At 50.8% G+C, this 25,212-nt stretch overlaps 1 protein-coding gene across 1 annotated transcript in view; it reads left to right on the top strand.

The window, feature by feature from the left end:
• The window catches only part of POLN (DNA polymerase nu), a 142,448-nt gene that overhangs the window by 47,690 nt on the left and 69,546 nt on the right, over nucleotides 1–25,212 (top strand). The window contains exons 7-14 of the mRNA XM_068974993.1: nucleotides 1,654–1,722; nucleotides 2,576–2,636; nucleotides 3,363–3,427; nucleotides 13,925–14,008; nucleotides 14,308–14,403; nucleotides 22,204–22,260; nucleotides 23,070–23,123; nucleotides 23,730–23,795. Coding sequence (XP_068831094.1) covers nucleotides 1,654–1,722; nucleotides 2,576–2,636; nucleotides 3,363–3,427; nucleotides 13,925–14,008; nucleotides 14,308–14,403; nucleotides 22,204–22,260; nucleotides 23,070–23,123; nucleotides 23,730–23,795 — 552 coding nt within the window. The remainder of the gene's footprint in view (nucleotides 1–1,653; nucleotides 1,723–2,575; nucleotides 2,637–3,362; nucleotides 3,428–13,924; nucleotides 14,009–14,307; nucleotides 14,404–22,203; nucleotides 22,261–23,069; nucleotides 23,124–23,729; nucleotides 23,796–25,212) is intronic.

Here is a 25,212-nt window from a genome sequence, read left to right on the forward strand (position 1 = left end):
CAGCTGAGACTCAGAGGGAAGGCAGGGCGGGCTTATCTAAAAGGGATTTGTCAGGGGAGTGTGGGGCAGGTTAGACTCAGAGGGAAGGCAGGGCGGGCTTGGGAAGCAGCAGCCAGGCAGCTCTGAGGACCCAGGCAGCAGGAGCCCGCGGACCCGGGCCAGCCATGAACCATGACCTTTCTTCCATGCGTGACTTTTGCCTGAGATTCACAGCTTCAGTGCTCAGAGTCTCCTTTCTACCACTGTGCCACATGTGTGCCCCTTGGCAGGGCAGCAGGGCATGGAGATGAGCAGTGTCCAAGGTCCACGCTGCTGGGCGGTGCTTCCCCAGACAGAGGCTGGGGTACTGCAGCTGGGGGAAAGAGTGGCCCCCGGGGTGTGGTCAGCCCCGTTCACGGAGGAGGACGCCGGTGCCCAGGGCTCATGTCTGCCCCTCGCCCGAGGTCAAGTCGAGGCCAGAGTGCAGCCTGCATTCCTGACTCTCAAGGGGCATTTTTCCTGGTGCACACATGTATACACATGTACACACATGTGCACACATGTGCAACTTAGAGGTGGGAGTGGCTTCAGGAGCAAAACACTCAGAGGTGCTTCCTCCCTGACGGAAGCCAGGGAGGCCCAGCCGCGCGGCCCAGGCACCCTGAGTGCCCTGGCTTACGGTTCCCCTGGGAGGCTCTGCCCAAGGCCTTGTCCACACTCGGCAGAAAGGAGGCAGCCTGGGAGGGACTCGTACTTGTCCAGCGGCGTGTCTGTCGTGGGAGCACGTGGTGAGGGTGGGGCGAGGAGGGCCCTCTGCTCTGCAGGGTCCGGGGACGCAGCGTGAGACGCAGGAGCAGGAGAGCATGGAAACTGAGGATGGGTCCCGCGGGGCGGCGAGACTGCGTCGGAGAGAAAGACGATGACCTCCTCCTGGAGGAGAGCAGGTGCGGCCGGCTGGGCTGCCGGGGCCTGAACACCGCCACGCGGCTTGAGCTGGTCCTGGGGAGGCCGCGCAGGCCAGCGCTGTGCGGCAGGCAGCATGTTCAGGCGGCAGGCCGGCCATGTGCCGGGCACAGCCCAGACACGGGCGTGGACATGCCCGTGGCTCCGGCAGAGCCAGACCCGGGGGCTGCACGACCACTTCAGGGTGCGTCATGGGGAGGGGTCTCTGACGCTGCGTCTGGGCACCCAGAGTCCGCGGGCCGTGTGGCAGAGACGGGTGCAGTGGGGACGCCAGGCCTCTGGGAGGGAGCGGCTGTTGGGCTGCGTGCCGGGGCTGAAGCTCCCCCGACCCTCGTTCCGGACTCTGGTTGGCCCACCTCCCAGCGGCTCTGTGCATGTCTGGGGCAAGGGTGGGCGGCGAGTGTGGAGGCCGAGACCAGGAGACCAAGTCCTGTTGTCTCTCCCACTGCGTGATCTTTGCCCCGGGCCACTTAGCTTCTCTGGGGCTCATTCCCTGTAAAATGAGGGCGGTGGGGGTGGAGGGAAAGTAAGAAAGCAGTAGGGATCTTGAGCTTGCTCAAGAAGAATATTCCGTGGCATGGGGCTGCTCTTCTTGGGTTGATGGGTCACAGCACCAGGGTGCCGCCTCTGTGGAAAAGCTGTGGCTTCCTAGAGCGTGCTAAGCGTCGCTCCCAAACGTTCCTAACTGTTCATCCTTTTGCTCTTTCGAAGAATCAGAGTATCCGTGCGAACCTGAGGGTGCTCCACAGACTGACGATGGACCTCTGCTCCCAGCTGCAGGCAAGGCGCTTCGTGGCAGCTTCACTGCCTAGGGGCTGGCCTTCGTCCAGACCCACAGGAAGCACGTCCCCGAGGGCAGGAGACGGGAACTTGGCGTCACTCACGGGAGGACTCTCCAGATGATGAGACCTGACTTTTTAAATGTCCTCTATAGGTTGACAACAATTGTAACATTGTTTTTAAAAAAGATTCTGATTCAGTTGGAACATTTCCAACGCTGCAATTAACGTAAAAGCTAAGTTCATTTCGGCTCCACTCAGAGGCTCATTGGGAAGCAGAGGTCATTTGAAGGACTAGTCAAGAAGGGTTGAATGAAGGGACCAGGCACCACAGCAAGGGCAGGAGTCGGGGCCAGCACTGGACAGAGCGCCTGGGCGGACAGGCAGTGGCCGGCAGCTTCTCCACCCCTGGCACTGAAGGGCAGGCTCTTACCGGGGCCCCGGGAAGGCAGTGTCCTGCAGGGGCCGCTTCCCTCTCCTCCTGCCCTCAAATGGGCAAAGCCAGCTTGAGAGCAGAGAAGGAACCCAGCTGATGTGGCCCAGAGGGCTGCAGCCCTTCCTCCTGTTCTGAAATTAAAGTGGGAAACTTCAACCACAAATACCTAAATCACACTGGAAAATGAGAAAGATGAAAGGGAAGTGGGAACGGAACCTGTCCTACCGGATATTTCCGAATACTTCCATTTGGGCTTGATATTAATATTAATCATAAGATAGGATACTTGACGGAAATAGGAGTTTTAACCACGTCACCCAGAAGAGCTGCTCAGTGAGATTAAGCAGGCTGTGCAGCAAATGCGGGCAGAAGTTACCGGTTTCAAAGTAAGACGATGGCGTTTCTCCCCCTGAAACAGGTTTGTGGTTTATGGCAGCTCTTCCAGACTTTGGAGCTTCCTCTGATACCGATTTTGGCAGGTAAGCTCCCGTGAAGGTGATGCAGCCCTCTTTCCAGAGTTCTCTGTTCTGTCTGGGATGCCTGTCTTCTCGTGACTTAGTTTGGGGTGGGCGGTGCATCATATGGGTGCCTAGGAGCGGCAAACCCTTAGCTTCCCCTTCGTCCTCTGTGACAAGAGGATGTGGCATGCGCAGCCTCCTGGTCTAGAAGGACGCTGGCGTCGGGGTCACATGGGAGCCCTTCTGAGCTGCCTGTTCTGCAGGTGGCCTGGCCAAGGGGCCAGCGCCCTCCTGACTCCCGCACCCCCGAGGGCAGCAGCGGGGAGGGGGCCTGTCTGCAAGTTTCCCGTCAGCAGCTGTCCTGGTCCTGGAGTGCTGGACCCTCACGCTTTGTGAGAAGCCCCTGGAAGGGCTGTTTTGGGCCCCCAGCTGTCCTTGCTCTTAGCCTCCAGCCCATGCTGTCCTGCTGGGCACCTGGGAGAGCAGGGCCTCGCACACAGCGCTGGAGCCCAGCAGCCGGGCCGCCTCCCCACCCACGGTGTCCCCACACCCACCGCCGCTGCCGTGGGCTCCCGTGCCGACCCCGGGGGATGCTGCTGAGCCCGCACTGTCCTCGTGGTCTGCGTTGGGGAGGGAGGCTTGCTCCTGGCCCTGCAGTCTTTCTCAGAAATGACTCGCTGCTGCTGCTAAGTCGCTTCAGTCATGTCCGACTCTAATGCGGTATCTGCTTTGGTGTTTGAATCACAGTGATGGAAAGCCACCGCATTCGGGTGAACAAGGAGGAGATGGAGCGGACGTCAGCGCTTCTCGGGGTGAGCGCGTCTGTCAGGCTGCCCGCGGGTGCTGGCCCTCCCCTGCCTGGTGGGCAGCTCCCAGCCAGCCCTGAGTGACTGGCCTTTTCTTCCTCACTGGGCCCAGCCTGGGGCACTGTCGCCCCATCTGACTCCTGCAGGGGATACCACGCTTGGAAAGAGTTGAAGCAAGACCATAGCTGGTGCCCGCCCCATGTGGACGTGTGCTGGTTTAGAGAGCATCGCTCCTTGAGTGAGTGAGGGCAGGTCATGGGTTTCTTGGATACTTTTAAAAAGCAAAAGCAAAGTTTTCTAACTGTAAACATAGAGGGATGCATAAAGATGAAAAGGATGCATTAAGGGTTCCACTTAAGTTATTTTCAAGTTAGTGTTTTAAAGGAAACTCCAGGATGGCCATCACCCAAGTCAAAGCTGAGAAGGCCCAGAAGCCCTGCTGGCCCTTCCCTGTCGGAGCCCCTTTCCTGACTTGGCAGTCCTTCAGCTGCCGATATCCTTTACAGTTTTCCATTTAGAAGCTTGATAGTATAGTCGGTTTCTCTCAGAAGGAGCTGTGGGTTAGCCATTATGTCTGGCTTCTCTCCCCGTCTCAGCTTCCGGTCCGTGCCCCTTTAGCCGTCGTGTCTGGCCTCTCTCTCCCCACGTCTCAGCTCCTAGTCCGTGCCCCTTTAGCCGTCGTGTCTGGCCTCTCTCCTCGTGTCTCGGCTCCTAGGCCGTGCCCTTTTAGCCGTCGTGTCTGGCCTCTCTCTCCCCACGTCTCAGCTTCCGGTCCGTGCCCCTTTAGCTGTCGTGTCTGGCCTCTCTCTCCCTGTGCCCCTTGGGTCCACTGCACGCTCCACCCCAGTGTGATGGCAGCAGAGTTGTGTCTGGCATCACAGGCCGTGCTGTGTGCCTGAGCGTGTCTCCTGGGGCCGTGGGCACAGGCCCCCCGGGTCCGAGGCGCCCTGAACTGCTGGCACAGCTTCGTCAGACAGCACTGAATCGCTTTCCAAAGCCGCAGCTGCATGAAGGGCCTGTCTTGCACTTCCTCCCCGGCACGGGTCCCCCGGACTCAGTGAAGATGCAGTGGTATCTCATTATGATGTTGGTTCCTCGTGTCCTGATTACTGGGGAGGGTGAATAGCTTTTATTTCCCTGTTGGCTGTATGGAGTTTCTCCTTGGTAAGGGACCTGCTCAGCATTCTTACCCATCTGTGTATTGAGGGTTCCGCCTTCCACTTTCTGATTTATAGAACATCGCGATGTATTCTGGTTACAAGCCTGTTTCCCATACCTTCATCCTCTATGTCTTACCATTTCACTCTCTTAATGTCTTTTGATCAATGTACTCCTTAATTTTTAATTTTATCAATCTTTTTCTTTATGGTTAGTGCTTTTTGCATCCTGTTTAAGGAATCTTTCCTTTTGTCGAGTTCATGAAGTCTGTCTTCCATTACGCTTGAAGTTATTTTCATTAGCCTTTGCATTTAGGTTTATAAACCTGGAACTGATTTTTTTCTCTTTACATACTTTTTTAATTGAGAAGGAAATAGCATACAACGAATAACGCACATCTTTTTAAATTTATTGTGATAAAATACACTTAACATAAAACTTACCATCCAAACTGATTGTATCTGCAGAAGTGAAGTGTTAGTCACTCAGTCATGTCCAACTCTTTGCAACCCCATGGACTATAGTCCGCCAAGCTCCTCTGTCCATGACATTCTCCAGGCAAGAATATTAGAGCGAGTAACCATTCCCTTCTTCCGGGGAATCTTCCCAACCCAGGAATGGAGCCCGGATCTCCTGCATGGCAGGCAGGTTCTTTACCCTCTGAGGCACCAGGGAAGCTCTGTAACTGCAGAGTGCGATGGTAGTAAGCGTCCATCTTGTTCTGCAGCCATCACCAGCTTCCGTCTCCATCACTGTCTTCGTCTTGTAAAACTAACACCTGCAGCTAGTACACAGTTGCTTGCCATTCTCCCCCTCTCCCAGCTTCCGGCAGCCACCACTGCTCTTTGTCTCTCTATGATTTTGCGGACTCTAAGTCCTTCACGTAAGTGGAGTCATAGCCTGCTTGTCTTTCAGTGACCGGCTCGTTTCAGTTAGTGTCGTGTCCATGGGTTCATCCATGCCGTGGCGTGCTGCAGAATTCCCTTGCTTTTCGAGGCTGATTCTCCACTGTGCGTGCCTGCCACCTTCTCACTATCTATCCACCTGTAGAGGGATGCAGGCTAGGTGGCTTCCTTACTTTACGTCTGTCTTTATGCCAGTGGAGAATGGAAGCGACTTAGCTGTTATTAGGGTGGGCTCTGAAAATAGGTATACAAATACCTCTTTAAGATCCTGCTTTCAGTTCTTTTGAACATATTCCCAGAAGTGAATTGCTAAATCTTACGGTAATTCTGTTTCTAATTCTTTGAGGAGCCACCATGGTTTCTCCAAAGCCCCTGTACCATTTTACGTTCCCACAACAGCGCATAAGGGCTGCAGTTTCCTACATCCTCGTCAACAGTTACTGTTTTCCGCTGGTTACTTTCTTTGACAGCAGCCATCCTAACGGGTGTGAGGTGGCATCTCGCTGTAGTTTCGGTTTGCATCCCACCAATGATTAGTGACGCTTAAAATCTTCTAATGTGCTTACTGGCCGTTTGTACATCTTCTTTGAGAAATAATGTCTATTCGAGGCCTTTGCCCATTTTTGGATTTGATTTTTTTCTTACTGCTTAGTTTTTGGAGTTCTGTATATATTTTGGATATTAATCCTGTACCAACATGATTCTCATATTTTTCCTCCCATTCTATGGATGGCCTTTTTACTCTGTTGATACGTTTTTGTAAAGTTATACACTTCTACCTAATCATTATTTTTTAATTTATTTATTTTTAATTGGAGGATCATTGCTTTACGATGTTGTGTTGGTTTCTGCCGTATACCAGCGTGAATCAGCCAGAGGTGTACATGAGTCCCCTCCCTCTTGAACCTCCTTCCCACCTCCCACCCCAGTGCTGTCTTTTGATGCACAAAATTTTTAATTTTCATAAAGTCTAATTTAAAATATCTTTCTTTTCCTCCCTGTGCCTTTGGTGCCATATCTAAGTGATCCTTGCCAAATCCAACGCTGTTAGACTTTTGTCCGGCTTTCTTCTTAGAGTTTTATTATTTTAGGTCTTATATTTAGGTCCTTGACCAATTTTGAGTTAATTTTTGTGTATGATGTTAAGTAAGGATCCAGATTCATTTTTATGCATGTGGATACCCAGTTTTCCCAGCACCATTTATTGACAAGACTGTCCTATCTCCACTGAATGGTCTTAGCACTTTGTCAAAATCATTTGACCATATATGCAAGGGTTTTTTGCATTTCTTTTCCATGGGGATGGTTTTCATCCCTGTCTCCTGTACAATGTCATGAACCTCTGTCCATAGTTCATCAGGCACTCTATCCATCAGATCTAGTCCCTTAAATCTATTTCTCACTTCCACTGTATAGTCATAAGGGATTTGATTTAGGTCATACCTGAATGGTCTAGTGGTTTTCTCTACTTTCTTCAATTTCAGTCTGAATTTGGCAATAAGGAGTTCATGATCTGAGCCACAGTCAGCTCCCAGTCTTGTTTTTGCTGACTGTATAGAGCTTCTATACAATCTGATTTTGGTGGTGACCATCTGGTGATGTCCATGTGTAGAGTCTTCTCTTGTGTTGTTGGAAGAGGGTGTTTGCTATGACCAGTGCGTACTCTTGTCAGAACTCTATTAGCCTTTGCCCTGCTTCATTCTGTATTCCAAGGCCAAATTTGCCCGTTACCTCAGGTGTTTCTTGACTTCCTACTTTTGCATTCCAGTCCTCTATAATGAAAAGGACATCTTTTTGGGTGTTTTAAAAGGTTTGTAGGTCTTAATAGAACTATTCAACTTCAGCTTCTTCAGTGTTACTGGTCAGGGCATAGGCTTGGATTACTGTGATATTGAATGGTTTGCCTTGGAGAAGAACAGAGATCATTCTGTCGTTTTTGAGGTTGCATCCAAGTACTGCATTTTGGAATCTTCTGTTGACCATGATGGCTACTCAATTTCTTCTGAGGGATTCCTGCCCGCAGTAGTAGATATAATTGTCATCTGGGTTAAATTCACCCATTCCAGTCCATTTTAGTTCGCTGATTCCTAGAATGTCGATGTTCACTCTTGCCATCTCCTGTTTGACCACTTCCAATTTGCCTTGATTCATGGACCTGACATTCCAGGTTCCTATGCGGTACTGCTCTTTACAGCATCGGACCTTGCTTCTGTCACCAGTCACATCCACAGCTGGGTATTGTTTTTGCTTTGGCTCCATCCATTCACTCTTTCTGGAGTTATTTCTCCACTGATCTCCAGGAGCATATTGGGCACCTACTGACCTGGGGAGCTCCTCTTTCAGTGTCCTTTCATCTTGCCTTTCATACGAAAAGCAAAGCAGAAAAGGAAAGATACAAGCATCTGAATGCAGAGTTCCAAAGAACAGCAAGAAGAGATAAGAAAGCCTTCCTCAGCAATCAATGTGAAGAAATAGAGGGAAAGAACAGAATGGGAAAGACTAGAGATCTCTTCAAGAAAATTAGAGATACCAAGGGAACATTTCATGCAAAGATGGGCTCGATAAAGGACAGAAATGGTATGGACCTAACAGAAGCAAAAGGTATTAAGAAGAGGTGGCAAGAATACACGGAAGAACTGTTCAAAAAAGATCTTCACGATCAAGATAATCACGATGGTCTGATCACTCATCTAGAGCCAGACATCCTGGAATGTGAAGTCAAGTGGGCCTTAGAAAGCATTACTACCAACAAAGCTAGTGGAGGTGATGGAATTCCAGTTGAGCTATTTGAAATCCTGAAAGATGATGCTATGAAAGTGCTGCACTCAATATGCCAGCAAATTTGGAAAACTCAGCAGTGGCCACAGGACTGGAAAAGGTCAGTTTTCATTCCAATCCCAAAGAAAGGCAATGCCAAAGAATGCTCAAACTACTGCACAATTGTACTCATCTCACATGCTAGTAAAGTAATGCTCAAAATTCTCCAAGCCAGGCTTCAGCAATACGTGAACCATGAACTCCCTGATGTTCAAGCTGGTTTTAGAAAAGGCAGAGGAACCAGAGATCAAATTGCCAACATCTGCTGGATCATGGAAAAAGCAAGAGAGTTCCAGAAAAACATCTATTTCTGCTTTAGTGACTATGCCAAAGCCTTTGATGGTGTGGATCACAATAAACTGTGGAAAATTCTGAGAGAGATGGGAATACCAGACCACCTGACCTGCCTCTTGAGAAATCTGTATGCAGGTCAGGAAACAACAGTTAGAACTGGACATGGAACAACAGACTGGTTCCAAATAGGAAAAGGAGTACATCAAGGCTGTATATTGTCACCCTGCTTATTTAACTTCTATGCAGAGTACATCATGAGAAATGCTGGACTGGAAGAAACACAAGCTGGAATCAAGATTGCCAGGAGAAATATCAATCACCTCAGATATGCAGATGACACCACCCTTATGGCAGAAAGTGAAGAGGAACTAAAAAGCCTCTTGATGAAAGAGGAGAGTGAAAAAGTTGGCTTAAAGCTCAACATTCAGAAAACAAAGATCGTGGCATCTGGTTGCATCATTTCATGGGAAATAGATGGGGAAACAGTGGAAACAGTGTCAGACTTTATTTTTTTGGGCTCCAAAATCACTGCAGATGGTGACTGCAGCCATGAAATTAAAAGACTCTTACTCCTTGGAAGGAAAGTTATGATCAACCTAGATAGCATATTAAAAAGCAGAGACATTACTTTGCCAACAAAGGCCCATCTAGTCAAGACTATGGTTTTCCAGTGGTCATATATGGATGTGAGAGTTGGACTGTTAAGAAGGCTGAGCGCCGAAGAATTGATGCTTTTGAACTGTGGTGTTGGAGAAGGCTTCTGGACTCTTGGAGTCCCTTGGACTGCAAGGAGATGCAACCAGTCCATTCTAAAGATCAGTCCTGGGTGTTCATTGGAAGGACTGATGCTGAAGCTGAAACTCTAATACTTTGGCCACCTCGTGCGAAGAGTTGACTCATTGGAAAAGAGCCTGATGCTGGAAGGGATTAGGGGCAGGAGGAGAAGGGGATGACAGAGGATGAGATGGCTGGATGGCATCACCAACTCGATGGACATGAGTTTGAGTGAACTCTGGGAGTTGGTGATGAACAGGGAGGCCTGGTGTGCTGTGATTCATGAGGTCTCAAAGATTTGGACACGACTGAGCGACTGAACTGAACTGAACTGCAAGGGTTTATTTCTGTGCTCACTATTTTATGAGTATGTTTGGTTTGTATGTCTACTTTATGCCAATGGAAAATGGAAAGCATGCTCAATTGTGTCTGACTGTGAACCCCACAGACTGTAGCCCAGCAGGCTCCTCTGTCCATGGATTTTTCCTGGCAAGAATACTGGAGTGGGCTGCCTTTCCTTCTCCAGGGGATCTTCTTGACCCGGGGACCAAAGCCTCATTTCCTGCATCTTCCACAATGCACGCTGTTCTGAGCTACCAACCCTCCTTGTGGCAACACCACGAGTTTTATTACTGTGACCATGTAGTAAGTTTTAAAAGCAGGAAGTGTGGGTCATGCGATTTTGTTCTTCTTGGTCAAGATTGTTTTGGCTACTTGGTGTTCCTTGAGACTCCATATGAATTTTAGGGTGGATTTTTCTATTTCTGAAAAAATTGTCTTTAGAATTTTGGCAGGGGTTGCATTGAATCTGTAGATCACTTTGACAACCTCTTAATATGCTGCCTTCCAATCTGGGAGCATGAGACGGGTTTCCACTTATTTACGTGGTTTTGGGTTTCTTTCAGCAGTGTTTAGTGGGAAAGGATCTCCCTGCCAGTGCAGGGGACGTGGGTGTGACCCCTGGGTGGGAAAGGATCTCCTGCCAGTGCAGGGGACGTGGGTGTGACCCCTGGGTGGGAAAGGATCTCCTGCCAGTGCAGGGGACGTGGGTGTGACCCCTGGGTGGGAAAGGATCTCCTGCCAGTGCAGGGGACGTGGGTGTGACCCCTGGATGTGGAATATTCCCTGGAGAAGGAAATGGCAACCTGCTACAGTACACTTGCCTGGGAAAGCCCATGGACAAAGGAGCTGGTGGGGCTGCAGCCCATAGGGTTGCAAAGAGTCAGACACGACTTAGCGACTAAACAACAACAACCTGCTGTAGCTTCCACCGTGTAAGCTTCTCACCTTGGTCAGGTTAATTCCTGCACATTTCACGCTTTTCGATACTGTCGTGAATGGAATTGCTTTTGTAGTTTCCGTTTCACGTTGTGTGTAGAAATGAAACTGATGTTTGTGTGTTGACGTTATAACCTGCTATTGTGCTGCGTTCAGAAAGTTCTAACCATTTTTCGGTAGAATCTTTAGGATTTTTCTGCATATAAAATCATGTCATCTGCAACCAAGGATAATTTTACTTCTTCCTTTCCAATCTGGATGCCTTTTATTTCTTTTTCTTGCCTAATTGCCCTGGCTAGAATTTCTACACCATGTTGCATAGAAGTGGTGAGAGCAAACATCCTTGCCTTTTTCCTGATCTTAGGGAACTGTTTCATCCTTTCGCCACTGAATATGATGCTTGCTGTGAGTTTTTAATCTTTGAAGACTTATATTGAGATAGTCTTGTTCCATTCCTAGTTTTCTGAGTGTTTTTCATCATAAAAGGGTTTTTATCAAAAAAGCTTTTATCACAGTGTCAAACGCTTTTTTTTGCATTGTTTTAAATGATCATGTAACCCCCCCCCCCATTCATTCTGTTTTTGTGGCATATTATATTGATTAATTTTCATATGTTGAACCATCCTTGCATTCCAGGAGTAAATTCCACTTGGTCATAGTGTATAATGCTTCCAGTATACTGCTGAATTCTGCTTGCTAGCCATTTGTTGAGGAATTTTGTATCAGTGTTTATAAAGGATGTTGCTCTGTAGACTTCTTGTAGTGTGTTTGTCTGGCTTTGGTATCAGGATAATTGCTGGCCTCAAAGTGAGTTGGGAAATGTTGCCTTCTCTTCAATTTGGGGGGAAAATTTTGAGAAGGATTGGATTAGGTCTTCTATAAATGTTTGGTAGAATTTACCACTGAAGCCATTGCGTCCAGGGCTTTGTTTATTGGAAGATTTTTTATTTGATTTCTGCTCCTTACTAACTATAGCTCCATTTTTCTATTTCTCCATGATTTAGTCTTGGCAGGTTTTGTGTTTCTACGGATTTGTTCCATCTAGGGTCTCCAATCTGCTGGTGTACAGTTATCCATAGTGCTCTCTGATAATCCTGTTTATTTCTGTAAAATTGGTAGTAATGTTTTCACCTAAATTTCTGATTTCTGTAATCTGAGGCTTCTGGGTCTAGCTGGCTAAAGGTTTGTTGATTTTGTTGGTCTTTTTAAAGAGCCGAATCTTGGTCTCACTGGTTTTCTCTATCGTTTTTATATCCTGCATTCCACTTGAGTCTGCCTCTTACTTATTGCTTCCTTCCTCTGCTGTCTTTGGGTTTAGTCTGCTCTTTTTTCTAGTTCCTTCATTTGTGAAGTGAGGTTATTGAGTTCAAGTCTTTCTTGTTTTTTAATATAAGCATTTACAGCTATAAATTTCCTTCTCAGCACTGCTTTCACTGCGTCCCGTATGCAGGTGTGTTGTGGCTTTGTTTTCATTCATCTCTAAATAATTTGTAAATTCACTTTTTATTTCCTCTTTGATCTTTTGCTTATTTAGGAATGTGTTGTGTAATTTATACAATTTTGTGAATTTTTATTTTTCCTTTGGTTATTGGTTTCTAACTTCAACTTCCTGTGGTCATATCATATTTTCTATGATGTCGATCTTTTAAAATCTCTTGAGACTCAGTGGCTGAAAATGTAGTCTATCTTGGAAAACGAGAATACCCCATGTACGGGTCATTGTTGGGTAGAGTGTTAGGTGCTGTCTGTTAGATCTGGTTGTTTTCACTGTTGTTTGAGTCTCCGTTTCCTTACTTACGGGTTTTCCAGGCGGCTCAGTGGAAAAGAACCTGCCTGCACTGCAGGAGCCCTGCGTTTGTTCCCTAGGTCAGGGAGACACCCTGGAGAAGGGGACGGCTGCCCACGCCAGTCTTCTTGTCTGGACAATTCCATGGCGATGCAGTCCATGGGGCTATGTTGTGGTTGTTCTAGCCATTACTGAGTGGGACATTCAAACCTCCAACCGTTACTGTAGAACCACTGTCCATCTCCCCCTTCAGCTCTGTTAGTTTTCGTCATGTATTTTCACGGCCTATGGATATTTTAATGTCGATGCTCGTATTGCTACGTCTCCCTGCTGCAGCAGGAATAGCGTATCACCCTTGGTCTCTTAGGACCACTCTTCATTTGCGTTCTGTTTTGTCTGATACTAATGTAGCCACCCTTGCTGTGTTTTCATTACTGTTTGAATGGAGTATCTTTCTCTGTCCTTTCCATTGCAACCTGTCTACATCTTTAAAAGGAGTCTCCTGCAGACAGCATATAGTTGGACCGTGCGTTTTTATTCATTCTGCCAGTCTCTCTGTCTTCTACGTTTCTTCTGCCCATAAAGAGAGGAGGTGAGGGACTCGTAAACTCAGCATGTCCTGCTGCTGTGCCCAGCAGTGAGTCCATCAGCTGCTCCACGAGCTGTCTTTGTCTCTAGCGTGGGCCTGCTGTGCCTGCGCCCCTCGCCTGGATCTCTAGCGTGGGCCTGCTGTGCCCCCGCCCCTCGCCTGGGTCTCTAGTGTGGGCCTGCTGTGCCCCCGCCCCTCGCCTGGATCTCTAGTGTGGGCCTGCTGTGCCCGCACCCCTCGCCTGGGTCTCTAGTGTGGGCCTGCTGTGCCCCCGCCCCTCGCCTGGGTCTCTAGTGTGGGCCTGCTGTGCCCGCGCCCCTCGCCTGGGTCTCTAGTGTGGGCCTGCTGTGCCCGCGCCCCTCGCCTGGGTCTCTAGTGTGGGTCTGCTGTGCCCCCGCCCCTCGCCTGGGTCTCTAGTGTGGGCCTGCTGTGCCCCCGCCCCTCGCCTGGGCCGAGCACCAGTCCGTGTGGTTGCCAGAGCTGCTCTCTCTGTTGGGAGGGAGGGTCCTGCATCGCAGTCAGTGGCCGCCTGCAGTGTGGACCTGAGTCTTCTGCCTCGGGATCCCAGGCGAGTCTCGAGCTTACGGGGAGATGCTGGGTCCCGTTGCTGGTCACAGTGCTGCTGGAGAGTTCCTGCTGCCCCTCCTTCTGTTTGGTGAACATTTACTATTTTTACTTCTTCCAGTTTGTCTCCTTGGATCCACCTCACTTAGGAGACTGATTGTGTGAGCTATTCCATCATGAGTCAACATCTGTATTTTGTAATCTCTCATTTCAGTAAATTATGAATTGTTATTTTTGTTGTTCGTACAAGATCTTTTGCTGAGCATTATTTGATGCACTAATCAAACCATCTTGAATTGTGGACACTGTTGGTGAGACTGTGTTTGTTGCTTTCATAGTCTCGCCTCAAGGAACTGGAGCGAGAAGCCCATTTTGTTGCAGGAGAGCGGTTTCTTATCACGAGTAATCATCAGCTTCGAGAGGTAAAGCTGAGTTTCGGTTCTCTGATAGAACATGCTTCCTATTCACGGGTTAAAGGGAGATTTATTCTGAGTTTATGAGCATTATTCTGTGTGGCTGTCTGAAAAGTACGTAGGTGGCTCGTGTTCTCTCACGCTGAGATGCATCACTTCAAGGCCCCTAAATCCGAGAGCAGGACCGAGTCAGGACCTACGCATGTGGGAGCACCTGATCAGAGGCCGGCTGCTGGCCTCTGTGATGGTGACGTGCAGGTCCTCTGAGGGCTAGGACCGCTCGCCACGGGACCTTGCCTCTGTTGCAGATCCTGTTTGGCAAGCTGCGGCTGCACCTGCTGTGCCCACAGGACACGCTCCCCACGACGGGGCTGCGGAGACTCCCGTCCACGTCGGAAGCTGTGGTAAGGTTCGACAGTGTCCCCTTGCTCTCTGAAAGAGCAGCACATCCACACGGCAAGCGAGTCCCTCTCAGCCCCCGGGCTCCTCGTGGTAGATGAGCCTGCAGCAACCTCCACAGAGCAATTCCATTCAGTCATTTCCTTCTGTAGCAGGAGAGGGGTCCCTGCCCCAAGGTTGCCCTTCAGGTATGAATGAGGGACACAGGCTTTTACGGTACAGTTTTCCAGTGGCAGTAAATTAGGTTGATTTCCTGCAAAGACAATTTGATGGAATTTTGTCCTGAAAATCAAATTCTTGACCATCTAGTCATGACCTCTTAGTGTCATACCCTCGTAAGAGACTGGAAATAAGGGAGAGTCATCACTTGTCTTCTTTCCCCAAGTTTATTTTAGAAAGTCTAGCTGTCCTTCTCTTGGGAGGAGTGCATTTCTAAAAAGACGGAGAGTAGGGAGACGTACTCTGATTCAGTGGCAGAGAATGAGCAGATGTCCAGAGTCCAGGAAGTGGCGCCCGCGGAAGCCTGCAGAGAGGAGGTTGGCAGCTCGGCGAGATGACCTGCGTTGCTCCTGCACGGCCGCCATGCAGGCCCCGGTCCCTCTCTGCGCCTTGTCCCGCTCGGGCTTTGTAGCCACGGAAGGTTTCCTTCCAGACTGCCCTGTGCATGTTGCCCCTCCAGCCCCCACCTTCGGTTCACCTCAGCCCCGGCAGAGCTGTGTGCTTGCTGACCGTCCCCCGACCCAGCCCTCAGTGGCCGGACAGCAGTTACCAAGGGACCCCTCCTCCCCTTGCCCCCAGAAGGACCGCTCCCTGGTGGGACTTGACTCTGCCCCCTGCCTGAGTCATCCCCACCCTGGTGAGCAGCCGCCTCCTGTGTCCTCAGAGCCGGCAGTGACCCTCCCTTGCTGCTGATGCACCACATCCGGGCAGAAGGGTCTTTTAAAGCCTGAGAAGTCACAGTGCTGCCCTGCCTTCGGCTCTCCACGGCACTCAGACTGAGACCCCGGCTCTCTAGTGTGTCCACCGCCCACGCGCAGGGGTCTGGGCCCAGTCCTTGCTTCTCCACCTCATGCCACACTCCCAGCACCAGCGAGCACACTTCCCACCAGCTCCCTCCTCAGGCTGGAGGCTCCCTGTGGGCTTTGCTCAGCTGGCTTCTGACTGTCAGCTTAAGTGCTGCTTCCAGAAAGACCTCCTTGTCACAGGTGACCGTCAGGCCCCTGGTCGCAACCTCTTCCTTCACCTTGACTTGTTTTCTGCTCATGCCTTGCCATGCTGGTGGGGATGTAAATGGATGCAGCTGCCGTGGAGAACCCTATGAAAGGTTCCTTAAAAACCTACAAATAGAACTACCATTCGACGCAGCAACCCCACTCCTGGGCGTACACCTGGAGAAAAGCGTAATTGGAAAAGATGCGCGCACTGTGGCGTCCACTGTGACACTACTCACAGCAGCCAAGACACGGAGGCGCCCTAACTGTCCCTCCACAGAGGGATGGGTAAAGACGACGTGGCCCGCGTGCACAGAGGGAGACCACTCAGCCACGGAAAGGAGCGGACGGGGACTTCCCTGCTGGCCCTTGTGGTTGAGACTCCTGGCTTCCACTGCAGGGGGATGGGTTTGATCCCTGGTTGAGATACTAAGATCCTACATGCCGCGTGGAGCAGCCAAAGAAGAAAAATATGCAGAAGTCATTAAAAAAGAATTCTTTTAGGAAAAGAATGCATGAAATACTGCCATTTGGAGCACCGTAGATGGACCTAGAGATTACCATACTGAGTGACGGCAGTGAGACAGAAGAAGACAAACGCCATATCACTCATGGAACCTACTGCTTTAAAAATGATACGGATTAACTTAGTTATAAAATAGAAACAGACTCACAGACACTGAAAGCACACTTATGGTTACCAAGGGGGAAAGGGTAGCAAGTGAGGAATAATCAGGACTTGGGTGGATATATATGTACTACTGTACATAACATGACATCCGGTCCCATCACTTCATGGCAAATAGATGGGGAAACAATGCAAACAGTGAGAGACTTTATTTGGGGGCTCCAGAATCACTGCAGATGGTGACTGCAGCTGTGAAATTAAAAGACGCTTGCTCCTTGGAAGAAAAGCTGTGACCTACCTAGACAGCATATTAAAATGCAGAGACGTTACTTTGCCAACAAAGGTCCATCTAGTCAAAGCTATGGTTTTTCCAGTAGTCATGTCCAGATGTGAGAGTTGGACCATAAAGAAAGCTGAGCACCAAAGAATTGAAACTTTTTAACTGTGGTGTTGAAAAAGATTCTTGAGAGTCCCTTGGACTGCAAAGAGATCCAGCCAGTCAATCCTAAAGGAAATCAGTCCTAAATTTTCACTGGAAGGACTGATGCTGATGCTGAAGCTGCAATACTTTGGCCTCCTAATGAGAAGAACTGACTCATTGGAAAGATCCTGATGGTGGGAAAGATTGAAGGCAGGAGGAGGGATGAGATGGTTGGATGGCATCACTGACTCAATGGACATGAGTTTGAGTAGGCTCTTGGAGTTGGTGATGGACAGGGAAGCCTGGTGTGCTGCAGTCCATGGGGTCGCGAAGAGTCGGATAAGACTGAGCTACTCAACTGAACTGATATATAACACTGGGGAAGGAAATGGCAACCCACTCCAGTATTCTTGCCTGGAGAATTCCATGGACAGAGGAGCCTGGTGGGCTGCAGTCCATGGGGTCACAGACAGTCGAACATGGCTGCGTGACTAACACGTATATATAACATAGATGACCGACAAGAACTCCTGTGTATAGCAGAGGGCACTGTACTCAGCATCCTGTGATAACCTATATGAGGAAAGAGTCTAAGAAAGAAGGAATAAATGTGTGTGAGTGGCCAGATTGCTGTACACCTGGCTCTAATGCAACACTGTAAGGCAACTACATGCCAATAAAATTTTTAGAAAAGAAAATAAACTTGCCTAGTTACTTGTTTGCTATTCCAGTAGGATGTAGGTTGCACAAATCAGAGACTCCACCTGCCTTGTTTGCGACGTCCCCAGAGCCAGATGGCCTAGAACTAGCCCTTACTGGGGCTGCTTGTTCACAGAGTGTGGCCAGGGCAGGGAGCAGGACCACCATGCTGAAGAGTCTGGGTGGGCTTCAGCGCCACATGGCAGCGTGCCCTTGAGCTCCAGGAGTGGTGGGACCTGAGAGAGCCATAACTGTCCCCTCGGGCTGCACCCAGGCTGGGGGTCTCGGCCTGATTTATTCTGTGCCCGGGCACCCGCTCCCTCTCCTGTGTTGCCCCTCAACTCTCCCTGCCAACCAGCAGCAGAGGAGGAGATGTGATTCTCCCCTGTGTCAAGGTGCTCTCCTGTGCATGGGATTAAGACAATGCCCTGCAGCTTTCTTCACAAAGACATAGTCAACATGAACCATATTCTGTTAGCCTTGCTGGCAAATAGATGGGGAAAAAGTGGAAACAGTGGCAGAATTCACTTTTCTTGATCTCCAAAATCACTGTGGATGGTGACTACAGCCAAGAAATTAAAAGATGGTTGCTCCTTGGAAGAAAAGCTATGACCAACCTAGATAGCATATTAAAAAGCAGAGACATCACTTTGCCAACAAAGATCTGTCTAGTCAAAGCTATAGTTTTTCCAGTGGTCATGTACAGATGTGAGAGTTGGACCATGAAGAAGGCTGAGCACCAAAGAATTGATACTTTTGAATTGGGGTGCTGGAGAAGACTCTTGAGAGTCCCTTGGACAGCAAGGAGATCAAACAGTCAATCCTAAAGGAAATCAATTCCGAATATTCATTGGAAGGACTGAAACTGAAGCTCCAATACTTTGGCTATCCGATGTGAAGAACGAAGTCAGTAGGAAAAGACCCTGATGCTGGGAAAGATTGAGGGCAAGAGAAGGGAACCACAGAGGATGAGATGTTGGATGGCATCACCAACTCAGTGGAAGTGAGTCTGAGCAAACTTTGGGAGATAGTGAAAGAAGGGCAGCCAGATGTGCTGCAGTTCATGGGGTCACGAAGAGTCGGACATGACTCAACAGCTGAAAAGTGAAGTGAAAGTCACTCAGTGTCTCCAGCTCTTTGCGACTCCATGGACTATACAGTCCTGGGATTCTCCAGGCCAGAACACCAGAGTAGGTAGCCTTTCTCTTCTCCAGCGGATCTTCCCAACCCAGGGACTGAACCCAGGTCTCCCACATTGCCGGCGGCTTCTTTACCAACCGAGCCACAAGGGAAGCCCAGGAACACTGGAGTGGGTAGCCTATCCCTTCTCCAGCGGACCTTCCCAACCCAGGAATCGAACCAGGGTCTCCTGCATTGCAGGCAGATTCTTTACCCACTGAGCTATCAGGGAAGCAACAACTGAACAACTTACTTAACTGGGGAAGTCATACTATTCTGCACACCTAAAAAGATGAGCCTTCTCTGGGCAACACGTGCACATGATTCCCAACTGAAAACTGGCTCCTCTACTTCCCTTCTCCCTTCCTGCCCCCCATGCCTGCCCCGCCCCCGGCATTGAAAGGGGTGTAGACCAGCGGTGAGACGGGCAGCCTAGATCAGCAAGAGAGGGTGCAACTGTGAGCTTAGGTGTGGTTCTATTAGACCTTGTTTTTAGTTTCAGGGTCACGAGAGAGCTGAGCAGGAGGTACTAGAAGCCTCATATACCCCCTGCCCCTCTGTAACACACACAGTCCCCCTACCACCAGCATGCCCCACCAGGGGGCACGTTTGTTGCCGAGGATGAGCCGTCGTGACACGTCATCGTTCCCAAAGTGTAGTCTGCACTGGGGTCACTCTTGGTGTCACGTGGGCTCAGCGACGTTCGGCGACCGGTGTCCACCGTTGCAGCATTGCGCAGAGTGGTTTCACCGCCTAAACGTCCTCTGTTCCCCCTGTTCCCCCTCCCCTCCACCCCGGCAACCGCTGTTTCCGTAGCTTTGTCTTTTCCAGAGTATCACATAAGAGTTAGTTATTCTGTGGCCTTTCCAGACTTGCTTCTTTCAGCTAGTGATATGTGCTTAAGGTTCTTCCATGTCTTTTCAGAGCTCATTTCTTTTTAACACAGAGTCCTATTCCATCTATTTACCTACTGAGGGATGTCTTAGTTGCTTCCAAGTTTTGGCAATTATGAATGAAGTTGTTTAACACTCATGTGCAGGTGTTCCTGTGGACATAAGTTTCCGTCTCATTTGAGTAGATAATTTCTGGATGGTTTTGTGAGAAACCACCAAACTGTCTTCCAAGGTGGCTGCACCGTTTGCATTCCCCTCAGCAGTGACGAGAGTTCCTGCTGCCCACGCCCTCACCAGCACGTGGCGGTGTCCGTGTCCTGGATTTTGACCAAGACCACCCTTGGGACTTCCATGGCCATCCAGTGGTTAAGACGCTACACTTCCACTTCAGGGCACGCAGGTTCAAGCCCTTGTTAGGCAGCTAAGTTCTCACAAGCCATGTGCCCAACAATAAACAAGTACAAATTAAAGGTAGAAAGAGTGCTCTTGCAGTCGGTTGGAGAATGGAGGAAGCCCACTAACAGGCCTTGGCCGTGGTGTGGGCTCCGCTGGCTCAGTGTGCAGGTGCCGGTGGTGAGGCTGGGGCAGGGCAGACACACCCAGAGCGTTTTGAGAACAGAAGGGTGGTTCTGTAAGTGTGAGTTCACGTGAGTGTGAATGTGAGTAATTCCTGGTTATCTTAGTTCTGCACCTGAGCAGGTAGAGACGGCCGCTACCCAGGAAGAACCAAGAGAGAAGCGGTTTACTGGGCAGGGGCGAGGTGTGTCAAGCACTCAGTCTTGCGCTCGGGAAGACAAATGTGGGCACAGATGTTGACACAGAGCAGCTGGGTCTGTGAGGAGACGGCTCGTGCAGGAGGTGCTCACTTGGACGTCATCGCCCTGGGGGTCAGCCCTCCACGCTGGCAGGAGCTTTTGAGAACCGCTCCTGCCTAGACCCTCGACTAGGCCACAGAGTCAGAGGCCAGGGGTGTGCGGCCCAGTCCTGACAGGCTTTTGAAGCTCTCCCACTGAGTCCATAAGCAGCCCGCACCGATAACCACAGAACTGAACGCTGAGAAACTGCCACGTAGGGGTCAGAGAGAAGAGGCACTAAGCAGAGGCTGCGGATTAGCCAGAGATGGAAAAGAACGTGGTGCCCGGAGCCAACAGGGAGCGTGTGATAAAGCGCTCGCAGTGACCGAGGCCGTCACTCTGCCTCTGACAGTCACCCGGCGCGGCAGGGCTGCATCCAGAGATCAAACACTCCATTCTCCTCAAGTGTGCCCAGACAGCTCGACTGGAGATATGCAGGGAGCCTGCGGTTAGAGTTCTTTTGTGAGTAAAGTATCAGGATAAAGAGAGCGAGCTGATCTTAAGCAGTTTTCGTGGCCGAGTGTTTTCATGCGCTTTGATCCCCCGAGGGACAGCTTCTCGAAGAAGCTGCAGTGCTGGGTTGCACGGAGGCAGGACTCCTCCCGGGTAGAGCCTGCTCAGGGGACTCCAGCGGTGGCCCTCCCGTTGCGTCCCTGTGGCCGGCCCAGGCTGTGTGTGGTCAGTCGTCTGCAAACAGAGAGCAGCACAGTTCTGGGGCTCACACCAGGGCCTCACAGCTGAGAGCAGCACGGCTCTGGGGCTCACACCAGGGCCTCACAGCTGAGAGCAGCACGGCTCTGGGGCTCACACCAGGGCCTCACAGCTGTGCGGTCAGTTCTCCCCCAAAGGGACTTGCAGATTCAAAATGACCCTGATTCCCTAGCAGGACTTTTTGGTACAAACTGGCGAACCAAAACCCAAATTTATATGGAGATGCCAAAAGCTCGAAGAGCCAAGATAATCTTAAAAGCACTGCTGAGGGCCTCAGTCTGTTGGCTGTCAAGATCCATCATAAAGCAATTGAGAGTGAAAGTGGCTCGGCTGCGTCCAACTCCTTGCAACCCCACAGACTAGAGTCCATGGAATTCTCCAGGCCAGAATACTGGAGTGGGTTGCCATGCTCTCCTCCAGGGTACCTTCCTGACCCAAGGATCAAACCCAGGCCTCCCGCGTTGCAGGCGGATTCTTTACCACTGAGCCACCAGGGCAGCCCCTCATGCAAGGACCAACCTTAACACCGGATATTGAACAAAGGGAGCCCCACACAAAGAACACGTATCCTATTCCACTGATAGGAAGTTAAAAAAGTGGTAAAGACTGGTCTTGCTGGAGGGGGCCAGGGTGGTGGTTACCTCTGGGGGAGGGACAGAGACCTGTGTGGGAACCCGGAATGTTCCCTCTGGCAGTACCCAGGCATGTTCCCTTTGTGATAATTAAACAAACCTTGTTCATGGGATCTTGTACTTTCTGTATGTTGTACTTTGACTTTTAAAAATTAAATTGAAAACGTATAGTCACATCCCAGCGTTGCCTCCCCAGCTGGGTGCCCAGGTAGCTGTGTCTCAGGTGTTGGGTGTTCCGAAACTGTGGAGTCACACAACTGTAGGCATTTTCCTCATTTACTCCTCCGCATGGTACTTACATGCCCTGGGTTTCGATTTCAGGGATTCAGATCTCAAGAGGAATCTTCCTTCCAAGTTCGTGTGAAGTGCCTTTCACTCCCATGTATACAGAAATGACTCTGTTAGGGGATTAAGACTATGACACTTGAGTAACTGGGTTTATTACAAGTCTTCATTTTGGAAAGTGTGCTCAAGATAGACCATGTATTATCAGGACTTTCTCCATCTGAAAATGAGTGTTAAACTGTTAAAATTAAGCGAAGGAATTCTGTTGGTGATATTTATTCTTATTTTTTAGTTAAATGCTCTGCAAGACCTTCATCCATTACCCAAAATAATTTTGGAATACAGGCAGGTGAGTTAGATTTATTTTTTCTGTAAGTATGTTGGTGACAAAGGGGGCCCACGTGACACCCAGAATCATCACGGAGGTAGCCCTGACCGCATCCTGAAGGGACAGTTTATTCAGGCTGACCTCGTGCAAGCCCGGCTTCCTCTGGGTGGAGGCAACGTTCCTTGCGCCCCGGCGTGGCGCCGTGTGTTAGAGGCCTCCCCGGGCTCACTGGCTGCTGAGCACACCCCCGTTTTTAGCTGCTCTCCCAGCCCTCCGGTTTCTCCGTTGCGCACCTGGCATCTGTGCGCTCACGGCGGTTGCTGCCACTCAGCGTGGTGGTTTGCTGCTGTTCCTGTGAGGGCTGGGCAGCCAGAGGGGTGGGTGACGGTCGCCCCTGAACTAAGAGGCGCCGTGGCAACCCTGGGTGACGCCCCTGGGCAGCCGGAGGGGTGGGTGACGGTCGCCCCTGAACTAAGAGGCGCCGTGGCGACCCTGGGTGACACCCCTGGGCAGCCGGAGGGGTGGGTGACGGTCGCCCCTGAACTAAGAGGTGCCGTGGCGACCCTGGGTGACGCTCCCGGGTGACGTTCCCGTTCTCTCTGCAGCTTTCCTGTAAAAAGCATCGTTAGAAGGAGCAGGGTGACATCTTTCTCTGCTGGCTGTCGTTGTTTGATCTGGGCACCACACAAGGCCATTTCAGGGCCTCCTGGGGTTACCTGAGGGGACAGGCAACGAGCCACACCCAGCACGCTGAGCAGCACGGCTTTGACGCTCGTTCCTCATTTAAGCGCTTAGACAGAGAAAGTGACCGTTTCTGTTTTACGACCTAGGTTCACAAGCTCAAGTCCACCTTTGTAGATGGCTTGCTAGCCTGCATGGAAAAGGTAACAAGGCTTAAAAATATATAGATATAGTGACTGGGAATGTGAGCCACTTAGACATGAGTGCAGATACAAGTAGGATTTCTGTAAATAGTCTAAGATTCTTGAACCTATGAGCCACAATTTTGTTGTCATTCTGCTCTACAGCGTAAGTTGACATTTCACCTTAAAATCTCGTATTCATGTGGAAGCTCTGCCGACGACCACATGCTCTTCCGCCTGTTGCCGCGTGTCCTTTCCGCAATCCCTCGAGGGGGATGTTGTTTCAGTTCACGCGTGAGAAGGCTGCAGTCCGAGGTGCTGTGGCTTGCATGAGGCTAATGGCGAGGGACAGCCCCTGCCCGTCAGGGGAGGGCAGCCCCTCCTCACGTCCACGCTGAGCCCCCCACGGCACGTCAGCCTCTGCACCGGTCGGGGAGAATCTCGGTCACCCTGACCACGTGTGGGAGTCCTGTAACCCCGAGGACCCTCGGGTTGGGAGTTCAGGGCCGTTGGCTCGGGTCTCCAGGGCAGCGCTCTGAGAGCTGTGTGCTGTAGGCAGAGAGGGCCAGCGTGTGGGTGCCTCCACGCGGCATCAGAACCTAAACCGATTCTTTCCCACTGATCAAGGGCGCCGTATCCTCCACGTGGAACCAGACGGGCACCGTGAGCGGAAGGCTGTCAGCGAAGCACCCGGTGAGTCAGCGCTGGGGAAGCGCCGTGTCTGTGAGGGAGGTTTCGCCTGGATGCGCGGCTGCCGGTGCACTTTTTGTTTCTGAAAGGAGAAAGAAAAGAAAGTGAAGTCGCTCAGTCATGTCCGACTCTTTGCGACCCCATGGACTGTAGCCTACCAGGCTGCTCCGTCCATGAGATTGGTTGCCATTTCCTTCTCCAGGAGATCTTCCTGACCCAGGGACTGAACCCAGGTCTCCCGCACTGCAGGCAGAGGCTTTGCCGTCGGAGCCACCAGGGGAGATTCTGAAAGGAGACCTCGTCCTGCTAGACCGTGCGGTTTTCTGTGTGTCAGTCCAGCTGTCATTTACTTAGCACGTGCTTAGTTTGGGGGGACTCGGTGGGGGATCGGACTTGTAACCCTTGGCCCTGTGGTCCCAAGCTGGTTTGCCCCACTCTCTCCACCTGCTTGCCCGCCTTGGTTCATCCAGGCTCTGGTTGTACCGGCTGAGGGGTGGGAGAGCACCCGCACACCCTCCTGGAAGCGTAGGCTCCTAATTGGCAGCTTTAACGGAACAAAAGCCTTACTTGCACAAGGAAGCTTCCGAACATGGTCTTCTGTGGATTTCATTCCCAGCACCTCTTGGGCTGAGGCCCCTGCTTCTTCGGGGGGGGGAGGGGGGCGGGGGGGGTGCAGCTGAGAATACAGAATTCTGTGTTCAGCTCTGGCTTTCGACATGGAGCCTGCGAAAGTGCTCGGCGGGAACAAGGAAGTGTCAGGAACGCCCACCAGAAAGTGCTGGGGTTTTTTTTTTCCTTTCAGAAGCTTCCCTTTAAATATCAAGACTCAGGAGTGTATTTTTCAGAGTTTATAATGTAAGGTATGCAAGTATGCTATACGGACAGGTTCATTTTACAGGGAGGCATGGGAACTCCTCGAAGCCTTGGAGGAAGTGCTGAGAGGGAGGCAAGCACCTCCTCCAAAAGGGCCTGGCTGGGCCCTCTGGGGGAGAAACGCAGAGAATCCCAGGGACGGGGGAGCCTAGTAGGCTGCTGTCTATGGGGTCACACAGAGTCGGACACGACTGAAGCGACTTAGAAGGGGGTAGGCTGACACAAGCTGCAAGCCATGAGGCTGAGGCTTGCTTCTGGCCCAGAAGCCTGGGAGAAGGCAGTGTTTCCAGGAGCTCCAGGCCAAGACCGGGCATGAGCCTTGGGCAGGAACCCGAAGTGGCTCTCCTACCACGACTCCATAGGCCCTAAGGGCCTGAGTGAGGGCTGGGCAGTCCATGGTCCCTGGGTCCCGGGTCCCCTGGTGTGGAAAAGCAGGGCTACCATATTTGTCTGGTCTGAACAGGTCACGACGGGGGCTGCAAAGTGGACAGTCCAAGGCCAAGTCCAGGACCTGAGTTTCAGCAGATCAGCAATGTCAGGCAGAGCC

Source organism: Capricornis sumatraensis, chromosome 7, assembly GCF_032405125.1.
Source record: "Capricornis sumatraensis isolate serow.1 chromosome 7, serow.2, whole genome shotgun sequence".
Lineage (NCBI taxonomy): Eukaryota > Metazoa > Chordata > Mammalia > Artiodactyla > Bovidae > Capricornis > Capricornis sumatraensis.